General features: G+C 39.7%; 1 protein-coding gene across 5 annotated transcripts in view; it reads right to left on the bottom strand.

Annotated features, from left to right (window-relative positions):
* OSMR (oncostatin M receptor) overlaps nucleotides 1–24,162 on the bottom strand; it is a 96,703-nt gene that overhangs the window by 46,281 nt on the left and 26,260 nt on the right. For all 5 annotated transcript variants that reach the window (XM_050793407.1, XM_050793406.1, XM_050793410.1 and 2 more), the window contains 5 exons: nucleotides 19,165–19,337; nucleotides 13,768–13,939; nucleotides 11,355–11,639; nucleotides 9,677–9,812; nucleotides 8,980–9,131 (listed from right to left, as the gene is read on the bottom strand). In XM_050793407.1, the coding sequence (XP_050649364.1) occupies nucleotides 8,980–9,131; nucleotides 9,677–9,812; nucleotides 11,355–11,639; nucleotides 13,768–13,939; nucleotides 19,165–19,337 (918 nt within the window). The remainder of the gene's footprint in view (nucleotides 1–8,979; nucleotides 9,132–9,676; nucleotides 9,813–11,354; nucleotides 11,640–13,767; nucleotides 13,940–19,164; nucleotides 19,338–24,162) is intronic.

Below are 24,162 nucleotides of genomic sequence, written 5' to 3'. Positions count from 1 at the left end.
CTTTGTGAATCCTGATGTGACGTCTTAGACAATCTACTTGAAGAGCTAGTATTTACAGACCACTTTGTTTCCTCTCTGTGAGAGCAGTGCACACTAGCTGCTTCTAGTCAGTCCTCTTCAACTAGAAACAAGGCCATCTTAAGAAAGGACCTTGCATCCTTCCTGATTTCTACAAAATCAGAGTGCTGTTTGGTCTGCACACCTGATTTAATATTCTGTTTGCTCTGCACATCTGAGTTACAATTTTCGCAAGTACTCTGATCTTGGTTTCATTTTGATTTGGTTATGTGTATCTGTAAACAAGTTGGCTCTTTTTCTCTTGCTTGATTTTCAATGTCTTCTGAGAACAAAAATATTGTAAATGGTGGCCAGGCAATGGCCAATTAAAATCCACTAAGGTGGCTACTCACCTTCTAAAATACTGGTCTAAACTCCTGACATTCCCTGACAGGATTTATAGGATTTATTTGGTCTGGAGAGATTAATAGCAAATAGAATGGGATTCCCCAGTATTCAGGCATGCCAAGTATTCTGGTTGGCTACGTGACTTTTCCTCATGAACACTTTTCAGTCAATGGTCATCTTAAGAACCATTCAATGTCCCCAGACTTGTTTTTCTCAGTACCAAATTAAGAAACTACAACTATAGATTTTTTTTAAATGCTGGTATATAGAGGCTCCCAACTTCTTTATCTGTTTTTTTTTTTTCTCTTCTTCCTCTCTGCTTACTCTGAATCTATTAACTTTTTCACTTGAATTAGGATATTCTAGTTACTAATTTCAAAAGCCAAGTAGAAGTTTTCCTCAAAGCATTTCAGCCAAGATAAGAAAAACAAAAAGAGGGCTTTCAAACTACAACAGGTCTGTGGCAACCAATAACCTAGCCTTGTACACCTAAGAGTCATCCTTTCGGAAATGTAAAATTAGGTTTGCCTTGCTAGCAGTTGCTTAGGGTGATATCATACCTAATTAAAAGACTGATAATCTAAAAAGAAAATGACTAGATAAATGTTTATAAAAAGTTAGGCTCTCAGATTAAACAAGTCAAAATCTTGAGTTCAGAGCAATAATATAAGTTATCTCTGCCTGGCATAAAAATTTTGCTTTGTCTTTCATGCATAAGCCAGAAAAAGCCAAGGGAGTCGGAGACTGTAAGTACCTTTCTCTAAAACATTTCCCCACTTAGGTTGACTAATTGAGCCAATGAGACCGGCAAACAAAAAGATAAATTATTGCTAAAATTGAAGGCCACTTGTAGATTTTGGTCTTGTGATACAATTTAGCTAGTCCTAGCTAAAATGCAAATATTTGAATGTTTAACCCCTAAATTCAGTTGAAACACAAAAAGGGAGGATGTTTTTTAAAAAATCTGCCGCAGAAATTGCTTTACCCAAAATTTGGTACCCAGCCTTCATAAAATTACCCATCAGGGCAAATATAACATAGCCACATGAACAGGTCCCATTTTGTCAGACATATCATTTGAACCCAACTCTCCTTCCATAAACCAGTGCACTGATTTTGAATTCTTGCTATCTGCCTGTAGGTTGGACTAGATCCTGTATTCTCTTAATTTCCTCCAATATTTGGCTATAACTCTCTAAAACCTGCTCTGTTCCTAAAGCCCTTAAACTGAAGCTGGACAACTTAACTTTCAAGGGACAAGTCTCATGCCTGATGTACGAGCTGCACAGAAAGGTCATGGAACCTACTGATTCCACACCCAGTGACCTTCAAGCTGCAAACGAGGACACGAGGTTGATGGCTTTATGTAGTGAACAACTTTTTCCAAGATGATGGGACAAGATTCCCCATCATAATGAGACTCTTGCCCCTCTTACTTTTTCCTTTCTTATGCGTATCTTTTTCTTTACAGGATAATAGTGTAATCGAAATTTCACAATCAGTAGTTTCTGTTGATAACTTGATAGAACCTGACTCCAGAGCTCCCTTAAGTCATGAAATAAGGAAATATCTGTGCTACTGCTAATACTACATGTTGTATACAGATAAATTCCTCTGGGGAAGTTGAGGCCTGTATACATACAATTTTTTAAAAAAACAGGTCACATAATTACAACAGGTCTCACCTAAGTCCCATGTCATTTGATTTATTCAATTGTCTGCCCTTAAGGTGAGGCTCAAAGCTCAAAACTATTATGCAAACTGGGATTATCATATTACTATTAACTTTATTTTCCATTTTCCTTTTAAACTTTTGTACTTCTTCCTTGTCAAATTTCTGCTGAAGTACTATTCCTAACAGAACAATGCTGGCCCAGCACTTTGAGAGGATGGCCAAAAGACTACAGAACAGATAAAATTAAACTTAACAGTGGACTCCAGGAAGGCTTATCCTGAGAGTAACTCCCTCCAGACCTCCCTTTGTGGTTCAAATATGGCTACAAGGGTTTTGACACTGACCCCTAGTTGCCAATCACTCCCTCCAATGTGGGACCAGATCAGTAACCCAGGACAGGTCCATCCTGGTTAAAGGATGATCAGCAATGATTTCAGAGAGAGATTTTGATCCAAAGGGGGAAATGTGAAAGTTGTCAGAATAAAAATGGAGTCACATGATTTTTTAAAACCCTGAATAATGAAGCCAGGGAAGGCCATGAAGGGAAGGAGGGTTCTCATGCATGAATATCTGAATAAAAAATTCTCACAAAAGACTGCAAAAACCATAATCTTGCATAAAGGCCATCACAATCTCACACACACAAAAAATGTCTGCAAGGACATCTGCCCAGCAACTGCTTGTCCAAACTTGGACTGATACCGCCCTTGTTATTGATCCTTGTAGCTAAGAATAATTATCTCAAAACAATGATATAATCCTCCTCATTTTTTCCTTTAACAACCTTTGTATTCCTTTACATTCCTGAATATACACAGTTTACTATGGCACACGTATTCCCATTGCAATGTCTATTCCCGAACATTCTCTTTCAGAGAATCTCCCTCTCTCTTCATTATGTAATGACAGCTAGCTAAAAAGGTGAAATATGTGTCACTCATGTGAATGCTCAGACTACTACAGCAGCCCTTATGAGAAAGTTGTCATCATTTTGAGTATCCCATGAGACTTTAAACTGAGCAAGTAACATCCTTCACAGCCCAAGCAACACAATAATGAATGCATTCTCATAGAATATGGTGGGCTTTCCATGAACCCTGTCCTTTGCAAGCCAAGGGAGCCATTGAATGATACTAAAGAACAGCCAACTCACACAGCAACTGAAGAAAGGACATCAAGACAGCCTACTGGTGGGGTAGTACTCTCATCTGACTAGGACAGTGTGGACACTAAACGCTGCTTTCCAGCACAAGGAAAACATGTCACTGCAGTGCATGCTGGGAAACACTGAGCTGGGCGGGGCTGGAGGCCTCCCTCTCATCCTTTAAGACTGCTCTCTTAGAGGCTTTCCATAACTATCCTAATGGCAGCAACATCCCGGGCATTCTCTACCCTATTACTTGAATTTTACCTTCTTTGTAGGATTTACCTGCACTTGAAGTTATTGTACTGACTTCTTTACATGTTAACACGTTGTTATGTCTGCAGTCCTCAATCCTGCCCCCAATCCAGCCCTCTCAACACACACTAGCATATGAGTTCACTAGAGGCAGTCACTCAATTTTGTTCATTGCTGGGTCCCCAGTGCCTGCTCTGTTGGAGGGTGAAGTGAGGATTAAGCTGAAATCTAAAGATATATAGTAATTAAGCAGGTAAAAGGAGAAGAGGGGGGCATCCCAGTAAAAGTGAACAACATGTATAAAGATCCTGCATCAAAAGAGATTGCAACAAACCTGTAGGAGACAGAGAAGGCACCTGGCCTCACACTGAAAAAACAAGGGGCAGACAAAGAAGAAGGTGGCAGCCAACCTGTGCTTGACCATGAGGGTTATATCAAGTGATATTGTCTATATCTTTAAAAATGCTTTACTAATTTTGAAGCAGTGGTAATATGATCAAATTTGCTTTTGAGATGATCACCTATGCTGGGGTATAGAGAATATGAAGATACTTGTAAATCTGGTGGGAAGCTATATTTGTGGCCCAAGTCAGAAGGGAAGTAAATTGGGCTAAGGGAGTAATTGTGGAGACGGAAAGAAGTGAGTATGTTTTTAAAATGTTTAGAAATAAAAAATCAAATAGTAGTTGCAGATGGAGTGAATCTGAAAGATAAAAGGGTGAAAAGTACCACCAAGAATGATTCCTAAGTAACCAAACGTATACAAGATTCTGTAATGATTCTGCTATAGTGGAAAGCTTTCAGGTATGATACAAAATATAGGTCGCATCTGGCCAATACAAATGCCAATCTTGGACAGAAGATTGCAGAAGGTAGCAACCAACCTGTGCCAGAACATGGAGGTCACATGAAGCAATGCTGTCTGTATCTCAAAAAAAAAAAAAAAAAAAAAAAAAAAAAGCTTAAGTAATCAAACTCAAACTCAGACCACGGGAGCAGGGGTTCCCAGGAGTAACAACAGGAAAGAACAGAAGTCCTGCAAGGCAAGGAGCTGAGGAAAATGAGGAAATCCTCTTTTTCTTCCTCTCTCTCCTCCAGACACACAGGTCTGGTAGATTCCAATCTAACCTCTTAATGCTGCTTCTTGAGGGATGAAAGTGAGGGGCACGGCTGAAGGTGAAACCCTGACCTGAAGGGTTGTTGGGTACAATGAAGAGTGATTAATTATGGTTTTGGGGGGGCCTATATCTCTCTATCCTCAGCTCATCCCTAGGCCATGCTCTGCTTAGCCTTTCTCTGATATTTACCGGCTAACAGCATAGAAGACACTTACGGGGGAATTCAAGCTCAGAAACCAAGACAGTGAGACATCTGAGCAGCATGACTATGACGAGAAACATGACAAAGTGATTTACAGACTGCAGTGTAGCAGTGGTATGAGAATAAACAAATGATGAGTTTAAAATTAACAAAAGAAACATTAAAAAAGACATACAAGAAATCTATGGATTAGCATAAAGAAGATACAGTGACTCTAAACGATGAATCTGATAAAATACCCTCAAAATATGTAAAGTAAAAATTTATAGAACTTCAGGGAGAAATAAACAATTTTACCAAAATAGTGAGTAATTTTAACATACCCTTCTCAATTACTGATAGGCCGGTCAGCAAAACCAAGAAAGATATAGAAGATCTGAACAAAACAATGAACAAATTTAACCTACTTCATCAGAGACTAGATCAATGCTTCTCGAACTTTGATACAGATAGGAAATCACCTGATGACCTTGTTAAAATACAGATTCAGGTTCAGTAGGACTGAGGCGGGGCCTGAGATTCTGCACTTCTACAAAGCTCCTAGGTGATACTGATGCTTCTGGTCCATAGACCACACTTTCAGCAAGGTACAAGCCCATAAAACAAACCTCGACAATTTCAATGAATACGTATCACATAGACACTTTCTATGACCACAGTGAATTTCTGTTAAAAATTAATAACAAAAAAATAAAAATTTCATTTTAGAAAATTTGAAACAAATTAATTCATGGATTAGAAATGGTATCATATATAGTTCATTATAATGAAAGCACTGCAATGTTAAGTTAAAACTTACTGGACTGTTGTGGATGCCATAAAACTGGTATTTCAATGGAAATATATAGCTTTAAATATTTTATTTGTGAACTAATACTCAACTTAGAAAAGTAAAAGGAACAACAGAAAAAAATCCAAGAAAGTAGAAGAAAATGGGTAATAAAAATTACGGTGGAAATTCAACAACAACAAAACACAATAAAAAGAACAATTTTCAAAGCAAAATTGGTTTCTTTTAAAAAAGAAGTCAAAGTAAACTTCCAGCAAGATTACCAAATAATAAGAGCAAAGGTACATATAGATAATATTGTGAATGAAAAAGACACAACCACAGATACAGCAGAAATGAATATGATGATAAGACAACTACTTCAAAATAGACTAAAAGACATTGTAAAAGTGATAAAAGATATTAGCGAACAATATAAATCAGATTTAGCAAACGTCATGGATGAGGTAACAGAACTCAGGAAAGAAATAGATATAAAACAAAAAATAAATTCAAAATTGAAGACTAAACTGGAAGTAGTTACCACAGGAAAAAAAACACAACAGATAATTTCTTAAGCAAATAGGAGGTAAAAGGAGAAAAAAAAATTTTAAATAAAATCAATGAAGGGATAAAAGTAATGCAAGAGAAAGTAACAAATATTAAAGATCGGAAAAAAAGGTTCAATATAGAGTTAGCAAGAATTCCTGAAAAAGAAAACCAAAGGAAGGTGGCCAAATACCAAAAATGATAATTCAAAAAATTTCCTGAATTAAAAAAATATGTGATAATACATATTGAAAGAATGTACCATATTACTGAACACATCAACCTAGCATAGCCAACACCAAGACAAAGGTTTTAAAGAAAAAGAAAAAAATCTTTTGGGCATCTGGGCAAAAAAACCAAGTGACTATTAATGGGGAAAAAATAGATTACCATTACTACTAGGCTTTTCATGAGCCTTGCTGTATGCCAGAAAAAAAAAAATGCAACAATAAAATTTATGATACTCAAGGAAGAAAATGTAAGCTAAAAATTTTATATCTATTCAAACTGACCATTAAATACAAAGACCAGAGTAAAACTTTTATTGACATTCAAAAATTCAGGGAACTGTTGTTTCCATAAGCACTTTCTGAAGAAAGTACTAGGGAATAAATTTCAGATTATCAAAATGACCAGAGAAATATTTGCATAAGCTCTAATGGTGAACATTAAACATATATAGTTACTTGTGGACTTACAAGATGCAGCAAGATTTAAAAGGGAGATGATATAACAGGTAATATCTATGTGCTGTGCGTAGAACATCAAGGTGCCCTGCATTTGCATATTAAAAGGGTAGGGTGGGAGGGCCATTTTTTTCCCAGGGTAGGTGAATGACATGCCTGGTCAAGCCAATCCCCTCAGCCCTATGCAAATCAGAAACCAACTCCTCCAGCCTCCTCACATAAACAGCCACTTTTCTGCTGCACAGGGGGTTTTCTCTTTGTTCAAATCCCTCCTCCCTCTGTCTCTGTATGGGGGAGTTGTTTCCTTCTTCCTTCTTTCTTGCCTATTAAACTTTTCTCTCCGTAAAACCACTCCACATGTGTCTGTGTGGTTTTATGCAAACCGGCTCGAAATGAAGAACTGGGATGTTCCTCCAGTCATTGGAGCCATATTAGTAGTACAAAAAATATACAAGGAAAAAAAGTATACAAGGGAAACATTTAAAACTTTATGAAATGATTTTAACAGAGGCCTAAAGAAATATAAAAATATACTATGTCCAGGCACAGGAAGATTTAGTAACATAGAGATATTGATCTCTCCAAATTGTATTTATAGATTAAGTGCAATTCCAATGAAAAGCCCAGTAGGGCTTTTCATAGAATTTGGTAAATTAATTATCAATTTTACATAAAAGAGTATGGCACCAAGAATAGTGAGGATATTTCTGAAAAAGAATAGGGTGAGAGACTTATCCTACCTGATGTCAAGACTCATCTGAAACTTTAAGTAAGTTAGTGTAATACTAGTGCAGGAATAAACAGACCAACCAGTGGAATTAAGAATCCAGAACTCTCCTATGCTTTCCTAACAGTGAAAGAGGTGGCATGTCAGATCATTAGCGAAGGAAGAGTTATTTGATAAACAGTTATGGAAAAATGGTTACCAAACAGAAAAATTCAGTGTCATAACCCTATCTCACTTAATATAAAAAAAAATCAATCCCAGATGGATTTGGAATTTGTCTTCTTAAAAACCTTTAAACTTCTTACTAAAAACTTATAGGTGACTGCCCTTCTGATCTTGGGGTAGGAAATGATCTCTTTAAAATATTTTTATAAAATTATCTGCTTTAAAAATGATAAACTTTTGTTCATCAACAGACATATAAAAGAAAGTGAGTTACAAATTGGGATAAGATATTAGCAGTATAGAAATGAACAACAAATCAGTATCAGGAATATATGAATACTCTTACCAACAAAAAATGTGTAAATTGCATGCGTAAGCTTTTCATAAAAGAGAAAACAGATGTGGCCAAAACACTCATGAGATTCAATCTCAAGACTATCATGAAATACCATTTTATAGCCATTTAATTGGCAAAAATAAAAAAAAATGTGCCAATACCAACTTGGTAAGAATATGTGAATCTATAGGGTGGGAGTATAACTGGTACTACTCCCTTGAAAAATAATTTGACCTTATCCTATAAGTTGAACATATTCTACATCTGATCCAATGCTTAAGCATATATGCAAGAAAAACAATTGTAAATGTGTACTGGACACATGTATAAAAATGTTCATATTAACATGTACCCAAGAGCAAAAACCTTGACACAACCTGCAAATCCATCAAAGGAGATGCACATATAAAATATTTAATATTTACACAATGAAATACTACACAGCAGTAAAAGTGAATGGACTATAGCAACACTAAACAATATGGGCAAATATTAGCAATTTAATATTATATAAACATAATTACTGAATTATTACACACAGCTTGATATTCTTTCTATGCATTAAAACCAAACAAAATAAAGGCATTTTTACCATTACATAAGAAATGAGAATACACATGCACACAATTTAAAGTGATAATTATCTTGGTGGAAGGAGCGGGGGTGAGGGCATGATAGGACGAGATATGATAGAAGTTATTGTTAGAGTGCTAGTTTTGAAGTCGGGTAGTAAGCTCATTGGTGCTCGTGACATTATTAAAACAAACAAATAATAGCGGATGCGTGCATCCATGAGGAGAAACGTGGCATCAACAACAGCTATAAATTCTAACTCTCACATCGGCTGTGAATGAGGCAAAGATCTACAGCACATTTACTTGATGACACAGTCTGTCAAACAAAGACATGTTAGTAGCCACGGTGGGCTGTGACAACTCTAGTCTCACCTCGATGAGTCAGGTTAAAAAGGATATTGACACTTCTCTTCCTTAAGTAATTTTCAGCTATGAGTGTGAAGTTATACATTTCTTGTGAGTCTTGAGTTATTTGCCAATTACACCAGTTTTTGTGCGTACAAAGTTTCTTTTCCCCAGAAAATCTTAAAAAACAAAACAAAATAATACATTACAAGGTTTTTACTTCCATCAAAGCAAATGTATCCCTTATCCCCCAGGGCATACTCAGTGACTGTCAAACTATGTTCCCCATAACGGCATTGATCCATCACCAACAAATACCAATAATGAAAATATTGTTTCTACAAATTTGATATATGTGCTGAAATGTCTTAACATGAATCACTGACTTCCCATGGGTGGCGAGAACATCCCTTAATTTACTTGGAATATTCCTAAAAAGTCAGAAATTGGGTAGACCCAGATTATCAGATATGACTATTTTCACGTCAAGGTACACATTAACTGTCTTTCTTACCATGCTATGCTAAATGGTCCTTTTTAAAAAACCTCAGGTAGAAAGTATTAGACACTTGTCACCACTTAAAGGTTTCCTCTTGACCTTGGCAGGTGGTTCTGAAATACCTGTTCAAATTTCCTGCAACATCTAAGTGTAGATTTTGCCATGTTGTCACAAGCACCTCAAACAAGGAAGAACTTTTCAATAATGGAACCAGAGCCAACTTACGATTCAAATAAAGTGTAGCTTTGGGAAGGTTGTTTAGACCACCCCAAGGCAGTGTCCGTCCCAGGATCCCAAGTACAGTGCAAAGTCTTGAAGTCCTGGGATTCACAAGAAAAGTCCTTGGGCTCCTCAAGTACTTCTGTCCATACAAAGGAAAACATACCTAGTTAAATCTTTTTATTGGAAGATAAGCCAAATGGAAAGCTCTGTTTAGAGTCTGAAGCCACAGAGTTACTCTGAACAATGAAGGGGTGACTGAAGTGGAAGGCTACCTATCAACAGCCTCCAAAAGTCACTTATCAGGGGTCACCTCAAATTGGCCCCTTCCCCTTCCTGCCCTTGTGATTTTCTGAGATGTCAAGGGCATGGATGGTCCATGTCATGCAAGTGGCTGATGCTGTATCCATTTGACAAGGGTTGTATCCCCAGTGCCTGCCAGTGTTTCATTTTGGTTGCCGTGGCTCACAGAATGCTTTGGGGATGCGAGAGAATCAGTCAGATTTGTGAACCTGCTAAATTCAACAGACGGGAGCTGCGTGTTTGGGGAATGGCGAAGCACCTCCGAATCCCCAGAGTTACTGCTGCCTCTTGTGGCCATGCTAAGGGGACATAGATGAACCAGGCATCCAGGAGACTGGAGACTTCCTTTGGCAAGGGAGGCAGGGAGGGAGATGTTCCCTACTGTGCCGGGGAAGGAGATGCTCAAAACAAAATACAGGAGGTCACTAGTTGTGCACACACAGATCTATATAAAAATCAAGGCCAGGCGCGGTGGCTCAAGCCTGTAATCCCAGCACTTTGGGAGGCCGAGGCGGGCGGATCACGAGGTCAGGAGATCGAGACCATCCTGGCTAACACGGTGAAACCCCGTCTCTACTAAAAAGTACAAAAAACTAGCCGGGCGAGGTGGCACATGCTACTTGGGAGGCTGAGGCAGGAGAATGGCGTAAACCCGGGAGGCAGAGCTTGCAGTGAGCTGAGATCTGGCCACTGCACTCCAGCCTGGGCAGCAGAGCGACACTCCTTCTCAAAAAAAAAAAAAAAAAAAAAAAAAATCAAAATGTTCCCACTCCACTAATATATCCAATGGAACCAATTTACTGCACAGTTAAGAACAGTAATGGCCTCCATTTGCTGATCTCCTACTGCACACAGCTATTACTGTGGCCAGGCGCTACCCACATTCATTAATCCTCACAATCACCATCACTGTCCCCATTTTACAAAGGAGGAAACTGGCTCAGAGAGGCTAGGAAACTTGGCCAACATGACACACCCAGCCAGGGAAAGAAGATTAAAACCCAGATCTCCTGGGCTACAACCCTGGCTGACTCCGTGGTTGTCCAATCTACAGCCCCTACCCTCCCTCTGTGATCCCAAAGTAATTCCAGCATGGGTGGGGCAAAAAAAGGTATTTTCCCAGTGGTCCAGGTCATGACCTGAACTGTCTCTATTTAATACTATTGATCTCTAGGAATACAACTCTCAGTAAGGACAAGAAAACAACAGGAAATCCTGGAAACATTACTAAAGGTCATCAACTTCAGAGCCTCTCCTAGAAAACTTGGGAAACAAAAGAAAATCAAGATCGTGGGTGGAAGTGTTTGTCTTCTAGTAAAGGAGATTTAATCTATTCCCCAGGAAATGAGAAGAAAGGGCCACAGAGAATTTGCATACTTACTTGAGACAAAGAGAACGATGCCTTCTATGCCTTTACTGACATTTCCTTGACTCGCCTCACAATAGATATTTGTCCCTCTATTCCTAATGAAAGGCACACTATTCAAGTTGAATGCAGTTACATGTGGATCAAGTTGTTCTCCGTGAATCTGTTTCCCTTCCAAATAACAGGATACATTATTTTGAATGTTCCTAGAAACATAACAAATGGTAACATTGGAGCCTTCTTCCACCAGCTTATCTTTAGGGAAAACGAACAATGTGCCCCGTCCAAGAGAATCTTGTACTGCAAGAAAAAAAAAAAAAATAGCCAAGTTAGAATCGCACTCAAAATTCAAGCCTCTTAAAACAAGTTATCCATTTGCCTTCAGCAGATAACTTTAGCTTTTTCTACCTTCTGGAGAAAATAGCAACCTAAATTTCTCTGCCAAACCTCTGCCCTTTGGTGAATGCAAGACAATCTTTTCCACCATTGCTCCTATTGTTACACTGATACCACTGCTGTTGCTCTTACTGCCACAGACAGCACATTACTATTACCACCTGAAGACTGCATGATTGCTATTGCCGGGTTATTGTAACTGCTTTCTAGCAAGTCCCAGCCCTGCCCGAGGCCATGTTAAGTGTTTCTGTACAGTATCTCATGTCGTTCTTAGTACCTTACAACAAGGGGTCAGGCAGGACTTAGCCAGAGTTTGCTCAGTTAGAAAGTGGCGAAGCCACATTCAGAATGGCAAGGTCTATACGGCTCCCAAATCCCTCATAATCTCTTCATTATACTGGAGATCATATCTCTTCCTACCTTCTCAGAAATGCCAGTCCCTCAAGTGTAAGGGGTCTTTTAAAAGTTCATTTTTTTAAAGCTTTTTAAAAATCCAACGTTCAAGCGATTCTCGTGCCTCAGCCTCCTGAGTAGCTGGGACTACAGGCATGTGCCACCACACCCGGTTGATTTTGTGTATTTTTAGTAGAGCTGGGGCTTCGTCATGTTGTGCAGGCTGGTCTCGAACTCCTGAGCTCAGGCAATCCGCCCGTCTCGGCCTCCCAAAGTACTAGGATTACAGATGTGAGCCATGGCACCCAACCTCTTACTATCTTTTTAATATCTTTCCCTGTGGATGTGTACTCCTTTCCGTAGTAGGATACAATGGTTAAGCACATGACCTCTGGAGTCAGACTGTCTGGGTTGGAATTCCAGCTCCAACACTTAGTGGCATGGTGACTTTACATGGCTTCTTTAACCTCTCAGTGCCTCAGTTTCCTTTTCTTTGAAGCGAGGATAAGAAGTCCTTTTATAGGACTGATATGAGAACTAAATACATATAGTATTTTAAAAAGTGACTAGGTCATAGATTTAATTCAATTATTATTATGTCATTATTATTAGTTTAATGGGAGCAAAAGAAAGTGACAAAACCCACTCTAAATTTTAATTACAACAAAATTATCAGTATTAAAGAATATTTAAAATATACTTATCCATAATCTCATCTTCACCACTTTCATTTATCCATATTCCACCTCTCCGCCCTTCAAGTCCCGACTAGATTGGTGGGGACTACAATTTGAGTCCACCATCTGTTGTTTTTTGGTGTGTGTGTGAGAGACAGAATCTGGCTCTGTGGCCCAGGCTGGAGTGCAGTGGTGTGACCTAGGCTCACTGCAACCTCTGCCTCATGAGTTCAAGCAATTCTCCTGCCTCAGTCTCCAGAATAGCTGGGACTACAGGTGCCCATCACCATGCCCAGCTAATTTTTGTATTTTTAGTAGAGACAGGATTTCACCATGTTTCCCAGGCTGGTCTTGAAACTCTGACCTCAAGTGATCCGCCCGCCTTGGCCTCCCAAAGTGCTGGGATTACAGGCATGAGCCACCATGCCCAGCCCTGTTTTTGCAAAATAAAGTTCTATCAACAAAGCCCTCTCATTGGTTTACACACTGTCTACGGCTGCTTTCACACTGCAGTAGCAGAGTTGAATAGTCAAAACGGAGACTGTATGCTCTGAAAAGCCTACAGTATCTCTTACCTGTCCCTTCACAGAAAAAGGTTCCCAAACTCTACTCTAGATGCATACACATTTTGTGTTGTTCAAATAAATACATATTTACAATTTATGTCTTGCTTTGTTCACTTAACATTTATAATACACACACTTTACATGTTTTGAAAACAAATACAAAATTGCCTCAATCTGCACAACTACGTCAATGAGTAAGCTCAGAAGTAAGACTTCAGACTATATCTTCCAGTGCCAAGTTTCACACCTGTGTTTTTTAGTTCCCATAGGAGCCAAAGGAAAATAATGTCAGCGTCTACCCAGGGTTCCTCAAAGGAGATTTCCACTATTTGACTATTGCTCCTCATTAAAAAATATATTAACCCTTTTCGCTCTTGTAACCACCTCACTTCTTACCACTGACTTCCTCCCAGGAACTCCAGTTGCTCCAGAAATTTGGCTCAGGGAAACTGGCATCGTCTATCACACTCTTGATTCTTACAAAGTGTGTGGCACATTCCAAAGGGAGTTCCGATTCCCAGCTCCAATGTAGAACCTGGTTCCACTTCACAGTGGTGCTGTAATTCCCCTAAAAGCAAAGAGGAAAAAATTGGAAACACATAGCCATCTTATCCTATAAAATAGCTTGACTTGACTTATCCCAAAGCACAAACCTAAGACCCCAATGCAGGTCTACAATATGTACCAGTGAAGTCCATTTCTGCTAGTCAATTCCCCATGCTCTGATGCCTCACATGGGAGCCAGCTATGACCTCCTGCCTTTTGAAAACTCAGCTTCTAATCCCTATGGTCTTCCAATTCCAGGGGACTCATGTGGAACAACTGGGAGAGAAGACAGAGGCTGCTCAGGTCTTGGGGGAACAGATCAGAGACAGAAGGTGTTCACTATGCCGGTCCCAGAGAATCTGCTAAGAAAGTTCTTGAAAAGTAGAGAACTAACACAGTCATCCTTTTTTAAAAAAACTGATTGTTTTTTAAAAATATTCGTCTTTGGTAAGGTTTGGATTAGGATGGTCAGATCTCAGTCAAGAAAGCAGTCTTTCATGGCACAGCAGAAGTTCCATTTTCTCTCGGAAGTTGACAGATGACTCTCTGAGTCTCCCTTGGTTTTCTGTCTCTTGTCCTTTCAGATATGGTGGCCACATGGACCACACTCCATCTCTTGGGCTCCATCTGTCAGACTCTTAGGTCCTGAAGATGTCAATGACACAAAATGTTTTACACGGTTCTCTAGGAAGTTTGTCTAAGTTGAACTGTAATTTGGGCTTCTGACACAGCCTTTAGCCTTCATCTTTCTGCGATGCTGGTGTTTCCATTCTCTAATTCCACAGGCTTCAATGGTTCCTTTACACCTTGCCCTGTCATGCAAAGCCTTCTATAATCTGGCTCCAACCCAGCAGTCCCTTGCAGGAATCATCTCTCCAAACATAGTGCTTCCTCTACAATTCTGGATATGCCTTATGATTTCAGACCTGTCTTTGCTCAGGCAGTGTCTTTGGTTTGGTATCTTCCACTCCCTGCTGTATGGGGATCTGCCCCGTTCTTCAAGCCCAGGTTATGCCCCTTCTCCTTCATGAAGCCTTTCTTGCTCTTTCCTCTGCATTCTTCTTGTCTCCACCCCTTCTGAGGTCCTCCTATATACTGTGGCTAGCTGTTGGTATATCAGCTGTGACTCCAGCATGGTCCTGAGGGAGCAGGAACCACGCTGTCTTCTTCATGTGCCCCATAGCTCCAGGCATGCTTTCTCCTCAGTGTGCCTCCTCCAAGACCCCTGTTTCCTGCCCCACAGCTGCAAGGTGGGGGCGACACACACTTGACACTTCCTGGGGGAACCTGAGTTCGAGTCTGCATCCATGTTTCTAAGGGAGAATAATAAGTCCTCAGTGAAGGGGATGGGACAAGTCACATGTCACACACTGCTTGGAGTTAGCAACTCGGAGGCCTTCTTCTATTTATGTCTGCCCCCTGTTCAGGTCACAAACTTGAACCAGTGCCCCTGACAGAATTAAACCCAGCCCTGGGCTGAGAACATCCCACCCAGGGGGCATTTAATTGTGGGCTTCCTTTTTCACTCTCTGCAGACTGTGGTTTTATAAATGTTTATATTTGATTTCCATTTATTGCATTACTTTATTCCTAGATCACAAAATATGTTCCTTTAACAAGTTCTGAGGTCCTGATCCATGAAACTCTCACTATTTAACATGAGCAATGTCAAGTACATTTTGCTTAAATACTTTTAAAGTTCAAGAGCAAATATCCCAGGACTTTGGGAGGCCAAGGCAGGCAGATCATGAGGTCAGGAGTTTGAGACCGGTCTGACCAACATGGTGAAACCCCATCTCTACTAAAAATACAAAAATTAGCCAGGTGTGGTAGCGCGCATCTAGAATCCCAGCAACTCAGGATGCTGAGGCAGGAGAATCGCTTGAACCTGGGAGGCGGAGATTGCAGTGAGCTGGGATTGCGCCACTGCACTCCAGCCTAGGCAACAGAGTGAGACTCCATCTCAAAAAAAAGAGCAAATATTTCCTCTCTTCCCCCAACCCCTGCCAGAAGGAAATACATCAATAATGGCAACCTCACTCTAATGCCAACAGGTCACAGACTGAATTTTACCTCCCTTCTCTCCCTCAAACGCAGCTGCTTCTCTCACCTGCATCTCTGCTTTGGCTGGACCCCACAGTCGCTTCTCTTACCTGCATCTCTGCTTTGGCTGGACCCACAGCTCACTTCCTAGTGGCCACACATCCCTTTCCCCAGGTCCCCACCACACTCTGCTGTGCGGCTATTCAAATCAGAGCTTGCCACTTCCTTTGTTCTTATTGCCCTTGGGATAAAAAAACAAAACCTGAGCATGCACCTCATGGTCCTGTGCATCAAGGCCTGCACCCCCATCCCCATGTGCTCAGGGATCCAGCACCACAGCCGGCTTACAGGCCTGGAAATTCCCCAGCCCCTTCTCTCAGGGCCTCTGCTCATGCCTGTTGGGTCTGCTCAGAGCACTCTTTTCTATTCTACTTGCGAAATTAACTTCAATCCTCTTGGATATTGTCTCAAACAGCCCTTTGTCCAAATTGTGGGAGAAGATGAGGCCTAACCCCAACCTCATAGCATCTCATCAGTGATCTGCACACACAGCCCATGTGTAGAATAGCCTATTTGTGTGTTCACCTCCTCATTCTTTCCAGCGGGCTCAGCGCTGACATTCCCACACTGCGCACAATGCCTGATCTGGGCGCACAGTCTAAAACTCTGGACTGAATGATTTAATCATTTCATTACTAGGCAATGAGTTGTATTTCCCCCAGACACTATTTATGTGTGGAACCTGTTTAACCTCAACTTCTGCTTTGTGGTCTTTACAGTCCTGTTAATGGAGGAGATAAAACTTTTCCCCAATTCAGTGATTTTTTTTTTCCTTTAAATATGATGAATTGTCTTTGGGTCATTTCATTCACTGAAGCAGTAAGTTTAATTTGACCCTTGCAGACATCAGCAAGTCACAAGAAATTGGCATACACATTTACGCAAAAGTCTAACAGAGGTCACTGATTTGTTACTGAGACGTTTGACTCCCACACCTGGCTTCCTTCCAAGCTTGAGCTCTTACTCTACTTTGTCTTCCTATGCCATTGACAAAATCATAAAGCAAAGGGAAGGGGAGGACCATGACCCAGGAGGGCAGGACCATGCAGTTCAGGGTTCCAAATGGCCAGTGCCATCCAGGAGACAGCTCAGTGCCTCTGGTCCAGCTACAAGTAACTAAGTCAAGGCGCTCTTCCTTTGGCTTTTTTGGGAACAGAGGTGTCTGAGACATTGAGTCCAGAAGCTTCACCCCATCCCCCAGCACAAATGAGAGTACCCTCTCAGACTTGCACTACAGGGAACTTCCCTGTATAAGGGAGATTTTGGTCTAAACAGAAGCAGCATCCTCCTCCTTAACTGGAGGAGGATCTTACATTTCTCCTCAACTTCAGGTATGAGTGATTCAGACAGCGTTTCTCAAGGCATCCTCTATTCCACAGGACATGTGCCCACCGATGGCCTGGGGCTGCATGTGACTGTCATCCCTTTCTGGGCACAGGGGTGAAGGATGATTGCCACCCTGCCTCTGTCACCTGGAGCAACACAACAAACCTCTCTGTGCTGTGGTTTCTCCACTGTTGTAGTCAGGTTGGGTTGAGTATTGTGAGGACAACACGATAGACAAGGCAAAACTCTACCCTGAAGGGTCTTGAGCCCTAGAAGGTTACAGAAATAGTCTATACTAGCTGCTTTCCCTTGAAAAGAGGACTCTTACGGGAATCAAATACGAAAACAGATATGAACAATCGCTTTTTAGGAAAATAAAGAAAAAGATCCACTTGGTCTATGGCTAATATTACTTTTTCTAACAAAACAATAGATACGAGTTACCTTTTGGAAAAATAAAGAACGGGATCCATGTAGTCTACAGTTAATGTTATTTTTGCTAATGGTGCTAAGTGCTAGTCTTCCACAATTCCTCGAGCACAACCACCTCAATTTTTCTTTTTGTGGATAATCCTTAGTCTCAATATGACCTTTGCTTCTATGTTTTATTCGTCCCAAATTACCAACGAGTGTACCCATTAAAAATACAAAAATCAGACTCACTAATATAAGGTGGGATAGTGGAAAGATGTGTTAATTGAAGGGAGTAAACAGCTGCACACAAGCATCGCTGTTGTTGAAAATCACCATACCAAGTCTCATTGTGGGAAACTGTCCTTTGAGAGGTAGAAGTATAGACTTGATATGAATCCTAAATGGACAGAGTCAAAATTTTATTAAACTTGCTCAGATCTCAAATTTCAATAATGAATATGGAAAGAAACTGAAAATGTTAAAATTAGTGACTTGTATGCTTTACCAAAGGAACTATCCATGCTGTGTCTGTGTACCCAAAGCCTCCACTGCCTGGGTGAAGCGTGGAGCCTGGTTGAGCTGACAGAGGGCCCAAGCACAGTCTTAGGCTTCTCTTATCTGCAGGAAAATTCTCAGTTCCTTTCAATGTGAAAACATTCCACTGTCCTTAAATATCCCATGAAAATGACTGAACATTATGTGCATATAGATTACTATAGTTCCCAGATGAGAAACGGAAATCATTAACCACTAATGTGTCCCAGTGCCCTAGATGGGGACACCTCAGGCAAAACTGACCTAATAATTGTTTGAACTAAGTGAAAAATCCACCCCAAAGAATTCAAAGACAAAAAGAGTGTGAAATTCAGTATTTTCTTAATTTCATTTGTTGTGGAAAAAGCCACATGTGAGGCAACAAAGGACACAGGAAATTACTCAACAACATGGCTCCTTGTTGGATGGAACATTAAGTGCTAGAACTTACTCTTCCTTGCATTTCAGCTGGGTACAGGCCAAGAAACTGTCAGGACGCTGCATTCAAAAGAAAAATGTTGCCAAATGATTACATCTTATTTAGGAAAATCTCTGGGGGACAGAGAAGAAAGAGGTAGGAGGAATGAAATGGTTAATCTTCGTGGCTCTCTGGAATCCAGTATTCATGAGGGCAGACACAACAGTCTTCTTAGAAAACAGACCAAAACTGAGAAAACCTATTTTCTTAGTGCATTCCATCCTACCTACCTATCCTTAACTGAAAACACAGAAATGTAATTGTTTAGACAAACTGTTTTGAGCTGCTAATGTTTCCAAAACGAGAATTTTTCAGATGTTATGAAAGAAAGCCATGGTGTCTTTTTTTTAAAGATGACTTTTTAAAATATTGAGCCAAAAAAAATTACTTACCACCCAGACGACATTGGATGTTTCAATCCTACTGATCTGGATCTGAAATACCATTTTCAATTCCTGATGATAAGGAAGGTTGTGGACAGTCCATTGTAAATGCAAACTCTGATGTATAGAATTGGTGGAAACTTTAAGTGACACAGGAGTCAATGGTAAACGTTCAGCCAAGACTGAAAAGATCAAAATGAAGCATGAAATAATATTTAATAGGAGCATGATTGAAGAGTCAGAAATAATTAAACTTTAATATCATCATTATTTAGCTCTGGAAAATATTGCTCATATGTGCATCCTGGAATCCGACACTTTGGAAATGTGGAAGAGAATTTGGAAATCACTTAGCAGACACAGAAATTAAGATCTAGATGAATGAAGTAACTTGCTCAATAGTATACAGCAAGTTCATACATTGATAAACAGGTAAACGAAAGAGAAGAATTCTTTATTGGACAATCTAACTGGTTTGGAAATTTATAACAAGTCTGAAAAAAAGAAAGAGGACTTTTTGATGGAAATGTTGTATTTCTGAAAATCAGAAATGAAAGTTTCCTTTTTGAAAGTCAATATTTTATAGTTTGGTAAAAGACTACAATGTGGGAGCATGTCTTATCTGTAGACATGGTCATTTATGTCTCAATGTATTTAACTTAAAAGATAAAGATCAGCAAGAATTAACTGAACTCTTTCGATGAGACCAGCAAGATACCAGACATTTGATGTGAAACAATTGTGACAAGGTTCCTAGCTCAAAGAAGGAAGTTAGTTGGAGAGACATGATGAACTCACAAAATAGTCCAAGAGATTGGAATTTTAGACCAGTTAGTGGTATGAAACAGTCTGTAAAAGAACAGGAATTCAAACATGAAACAGGTTTGCTGAAGTTGGTGGCCCTGGGAAGCAGCAGCCTATCTCTTAGGCTGACTGCATAAACCACCAATGGCGCCACTGCAAATGGTTGCACACAGAGGTTTAAGCAGATATATCTGCCACTAGAGACAGAATGTGGCCTGACTGAGTGAGTTAAGTCACTGCTAATTCTTAGAGAGAAACAAATCATGACTTTCCACTTAAGAGGAGAAAAACACCATATAGATTGGAAAATAATTGTGTATTGCTGATTCAACTATTTCAACTGTGAGGGTATCAGAAGTAAACTGGGAGTGGTACAAAGGTATTGAACAGATAAAGCCTGCATCGATAAAATCAGCTGCTATCTGATGACCCATGGCATAACAGATATCATCTTTTAAGCATTCAGTTTTCTAGTTTCAGGGGGATTTCCCCTCCTCATTTGAATCCCTCTAACATTAAGTTTAAATGGTAAGAGACTATCTCATTTTGACAACAAAAAATGGAAACAATCTTCAATACTGAAAAAATGTCCCCAAACTGCCATTCTGCACATGCTATTTTTCTCATAGGGAAGTAAAAATAACAACGAAATTGAGCACATGTTATTGACCAGGCACAGTGCTAGGGCCTTTACTTACATTGTCTCATGCAATGCCTGCTATAAAACTGTTAAACAGCAATTTTTTAGATAAGGAAACTCAAGCTCAATTAGGGTAAATAACATATACAAAGCGATGTGAAATTAAATAGGAATCTCTCTAATACCAACACCTGTGTCCCCCTTTATTGTCCTCCAACTGTTAAGACAGGAGCATTGGCCCAATCGAAGTTTGCATGGAACGGAATGTCTGAGAAGTATTTTGCATGGCGCCAACAGCAAAGTCCTGCCATGGTCAGGACACAGGTGACAGGATGGGGCTCTGTATGGAGCCAGATAAACTGACGAGCATCCCTGGTGGATACAAGACAAACATGTTTTTCATGTGATTGGTCTACACAGTAGAAAGCTTCAGATTCAAATGGGACATAACCACAGAATTTGGAAGAACACCTCAGACAACTCATTCTATGAAAGTGAGATGAACAAGAATGCCCATAAAAGGAAAGGGAGCCACAATGGTTACCTTCCCAGAAAGTTACCTTGTGATATTTTGTAAATGTGATGCTGGGAAGGGTTAGGGTGATAACTATAATCTCAGTGGGAATTCCACGACCATGACTTTGGCAGTGGGTCCTTAGATCTGAATCCAGAGTATGAGCAACAACAACAACAACAACAAATAGCCAATAAAATAAACAATTTTGTGCACCAAATGACAATATCAAAAAAGTGAAAAGACAACCTATAGAATGTGAGAAAATATTTGCAAATCATATATCTGATAAGGTTCCAGTATCCATACTATATAAAGAACTCTTACAAACCAGCAACAAAAAGACAAAGAACACACTTTAAAAATAGGCAAAAGAGTCTGGGCAACATGGAAAAACCCTGTCTCTACCAAAAAAATACAAAAATTAGCTGGGTGTCATGGCACATGTAGTCTCAGCTACTCAAGAATCTGACATAAGAGGATGGCTTGAGCCGGGAAGACAGAGGTTGCAGTGAACCATGATCACGCCACCACACTCCACGTGGGCAACAGAGTGAGACCCTGTCACAACAAAATAAAATAAAATAAAATAAGTCAAAAGACTTGAATGAACATTTATCCAAGGAAGATATACAAATGGCTAAAAAGCACATGAAAAGATGTTCAATATCATTAGTCACTAAGGAAATTCAAGTCAAAATAATCAAGTCACATCCATGAAAATTGCTATAATAATTTTTAAAATGGAAATAACAAGTGTTGGTGAGGATGTGGAGAAATTACAGCCCCTGTAGGAATGTAAAATGGCTCCGCCTTGTTGAAAACATTTTGACAGTTCTTCAAAAAGTTAACTCCAGCCTGAGTGACAGAGTGAGACCCTGTCTCCAAGACAAACAAGTTAAAATAGAATCACCATATAACCCAGCAATTCCATTTGTAGGTAGATATCCCAAAGAATTGAAAGCAGGAATTGAAACAAATAATTGTCCACAAATTTGTAGCAGCATTATTCACAACAGCCAAGAGGTGGAAACAACTGAGACTTTCATCAGTGGATGACCAGATGAACAAACTGTGCTATATACATACGAAGGACTATTACTCAGCCATAAGAAATTGAATACTGATACATGCTACAATTGGATTAACCTCACAAACATCATGCCAAGTGAAAGAAGCCAGATACAAAAGGTTTTATACTGTGATTCCATTTGTATGAAATTGCCAGAATAGTAAGTACCATAGAGACAGAAAGTAGACTGGTAGCTGCCAGGGGCTGAGAGAGAGGGGAATCAAGACTAACTGCTTAAGCAGTGGTTGGTTTCCTTTCCGTGTGATGAAAATGTTTTGCAACTGAATCGGATGATGGTTGCGTAACATTGCGAATGTACTAATTGCTAATTTACGCACCAAATGAGTATCATGAATCAATGTCACTAATTACTCATGATAAAAATGCTTGCATAATACAGAAATTTAGTTTCCATAATCCTACTCTTTTATTCTATTGCCAAATTTAAATCATATGTATTTTCATTGGATTTTCCCATACACTTATAAAAAATGTATTAGAATATGTACTCCATTTTACGATTTTTAAAGGACATGGTTTTTTTTTTTTAAACCAATAAAGGAAAGTAAAAATAAAATGTTAACAGTCATTATAACAGCAATTATTTCTGGTTGATGAGGTTGAGTGATTTTAATTTTCTTCTTTATACTTTTTGGTATTTTGTAAACGTTCTTCAGAAACACATATTAGTTTGAGAATCAAATAATAAGTTATATTTTAAAAGAAATACTTCGTTAAGCTATCCGATTCACTCCACTGTAATCATACCTCAGAATCCCTCCTTAGATTTCCTAAGTCCTTGTTTGGAGCACTGATTGCAACATGCTGTAAGAGTTTGTTTCTATGTCTGTCTCCCTGTAGACTGTGAGTGAAACAAGGTTGGGACTCAGCCTTACTCAGCTTAGAGAAACCAAGACTAAGAACACACCAGTTATGGGAAAGACATTCAGTGATTGGTTGCTGAATGAATGAGTCAACTATCAGTCTAAACTTTACTTCTGGAAGCTCTAGACAAAAGAAGAACTCTTTATATTAACACACACTATCAGTGAGTGCTGAATGACTCAGGTGCTCGAGTGACGTCAGTCAAAAATAATCTGGTTAAAAGCGACCTAGGACTTCCTTGGGAAATAGTGGAAAATGCCAAGGTTAAGTTAGAGAGATCAAATAATCATAAAGATTATTGTTTTGTTTTGTTTTGTTTTGTTTTGTTTTGAGACTGAGTCTCGCTCTGTCGCCCAGGCTGGAGTGCTGTGGCCGGATCTCAGCTCACTGCAAGCTCCGCCTCCCGGGTTCACGCCATTCTCCTGCCTCAGCCTCCCGAGTAGCTGGGACCACAGGCGCCCGCCACCTCGCCCGGCTAGTTTTTTTTGTATTTTTTTTTTTTAGTAGAGACGGGGTTTCACCGTGTTAGCCAGGATGGTCTCGATCTCCTGACCTTGTGATCCGCCCGTCTGGGCCTCCCAAAGTGCTGGGATTACAGGCTTGAGCCACCGCGCCCGGCAATCATAAAGATTATTAAATCCAATCCCATTATTTTTCAGACAAGGAAACTGAGGTTAAAAAAAGGGAAGTGACTTTGCCACAGCTGCACAATCAGACCAGAAGCTAGGGCTCCTGGGTCTCTGTCCAGCTCTCTTTTTATAATGCTGGAGTGTGGCCAAGAAGGCCAGGTTTGGGAATCAGACCAGGACTTAACCACATACTCTCCTCCCACTTTCCCCACCCTGTTTCTCTGACCATCCATAACACTACTCAAGGAAATAAACCATTGTCCATTCATAAGAAGGTTTATCATGCAGCAATTAAAAATAATGTTGTTTCTAGAAGAACATTTAATATCAAAGAAAAAAACTCATCATATGTTGTAGTAATTGTTTTAAGTAATAAAAAAATCCTGAGTATATATATACTATAATTTAACTTTTATTTTAAAACACACTATGTGTTTATCTCCCTATCTCTGTCTGTATGTAC

Source organism: Macaca thibetana, chromosome 6, assembly GCF_024542745.1.
Source record: "Macaca thibetana thibetana isolate TM-01 chromosome 6, ASM2454274v1, whole genome shotgun sequence".
Classification (NCBI taxonomy): domain Eukaryota; kingdom Metazoa; phylum Chordata; class Mammalia; order Primates; family Cercopithecidae; genus Macaca; species Macaca thibetana.
This window is presented reverse-complemented; position numbering and strand designations above follow the sequence as displayed.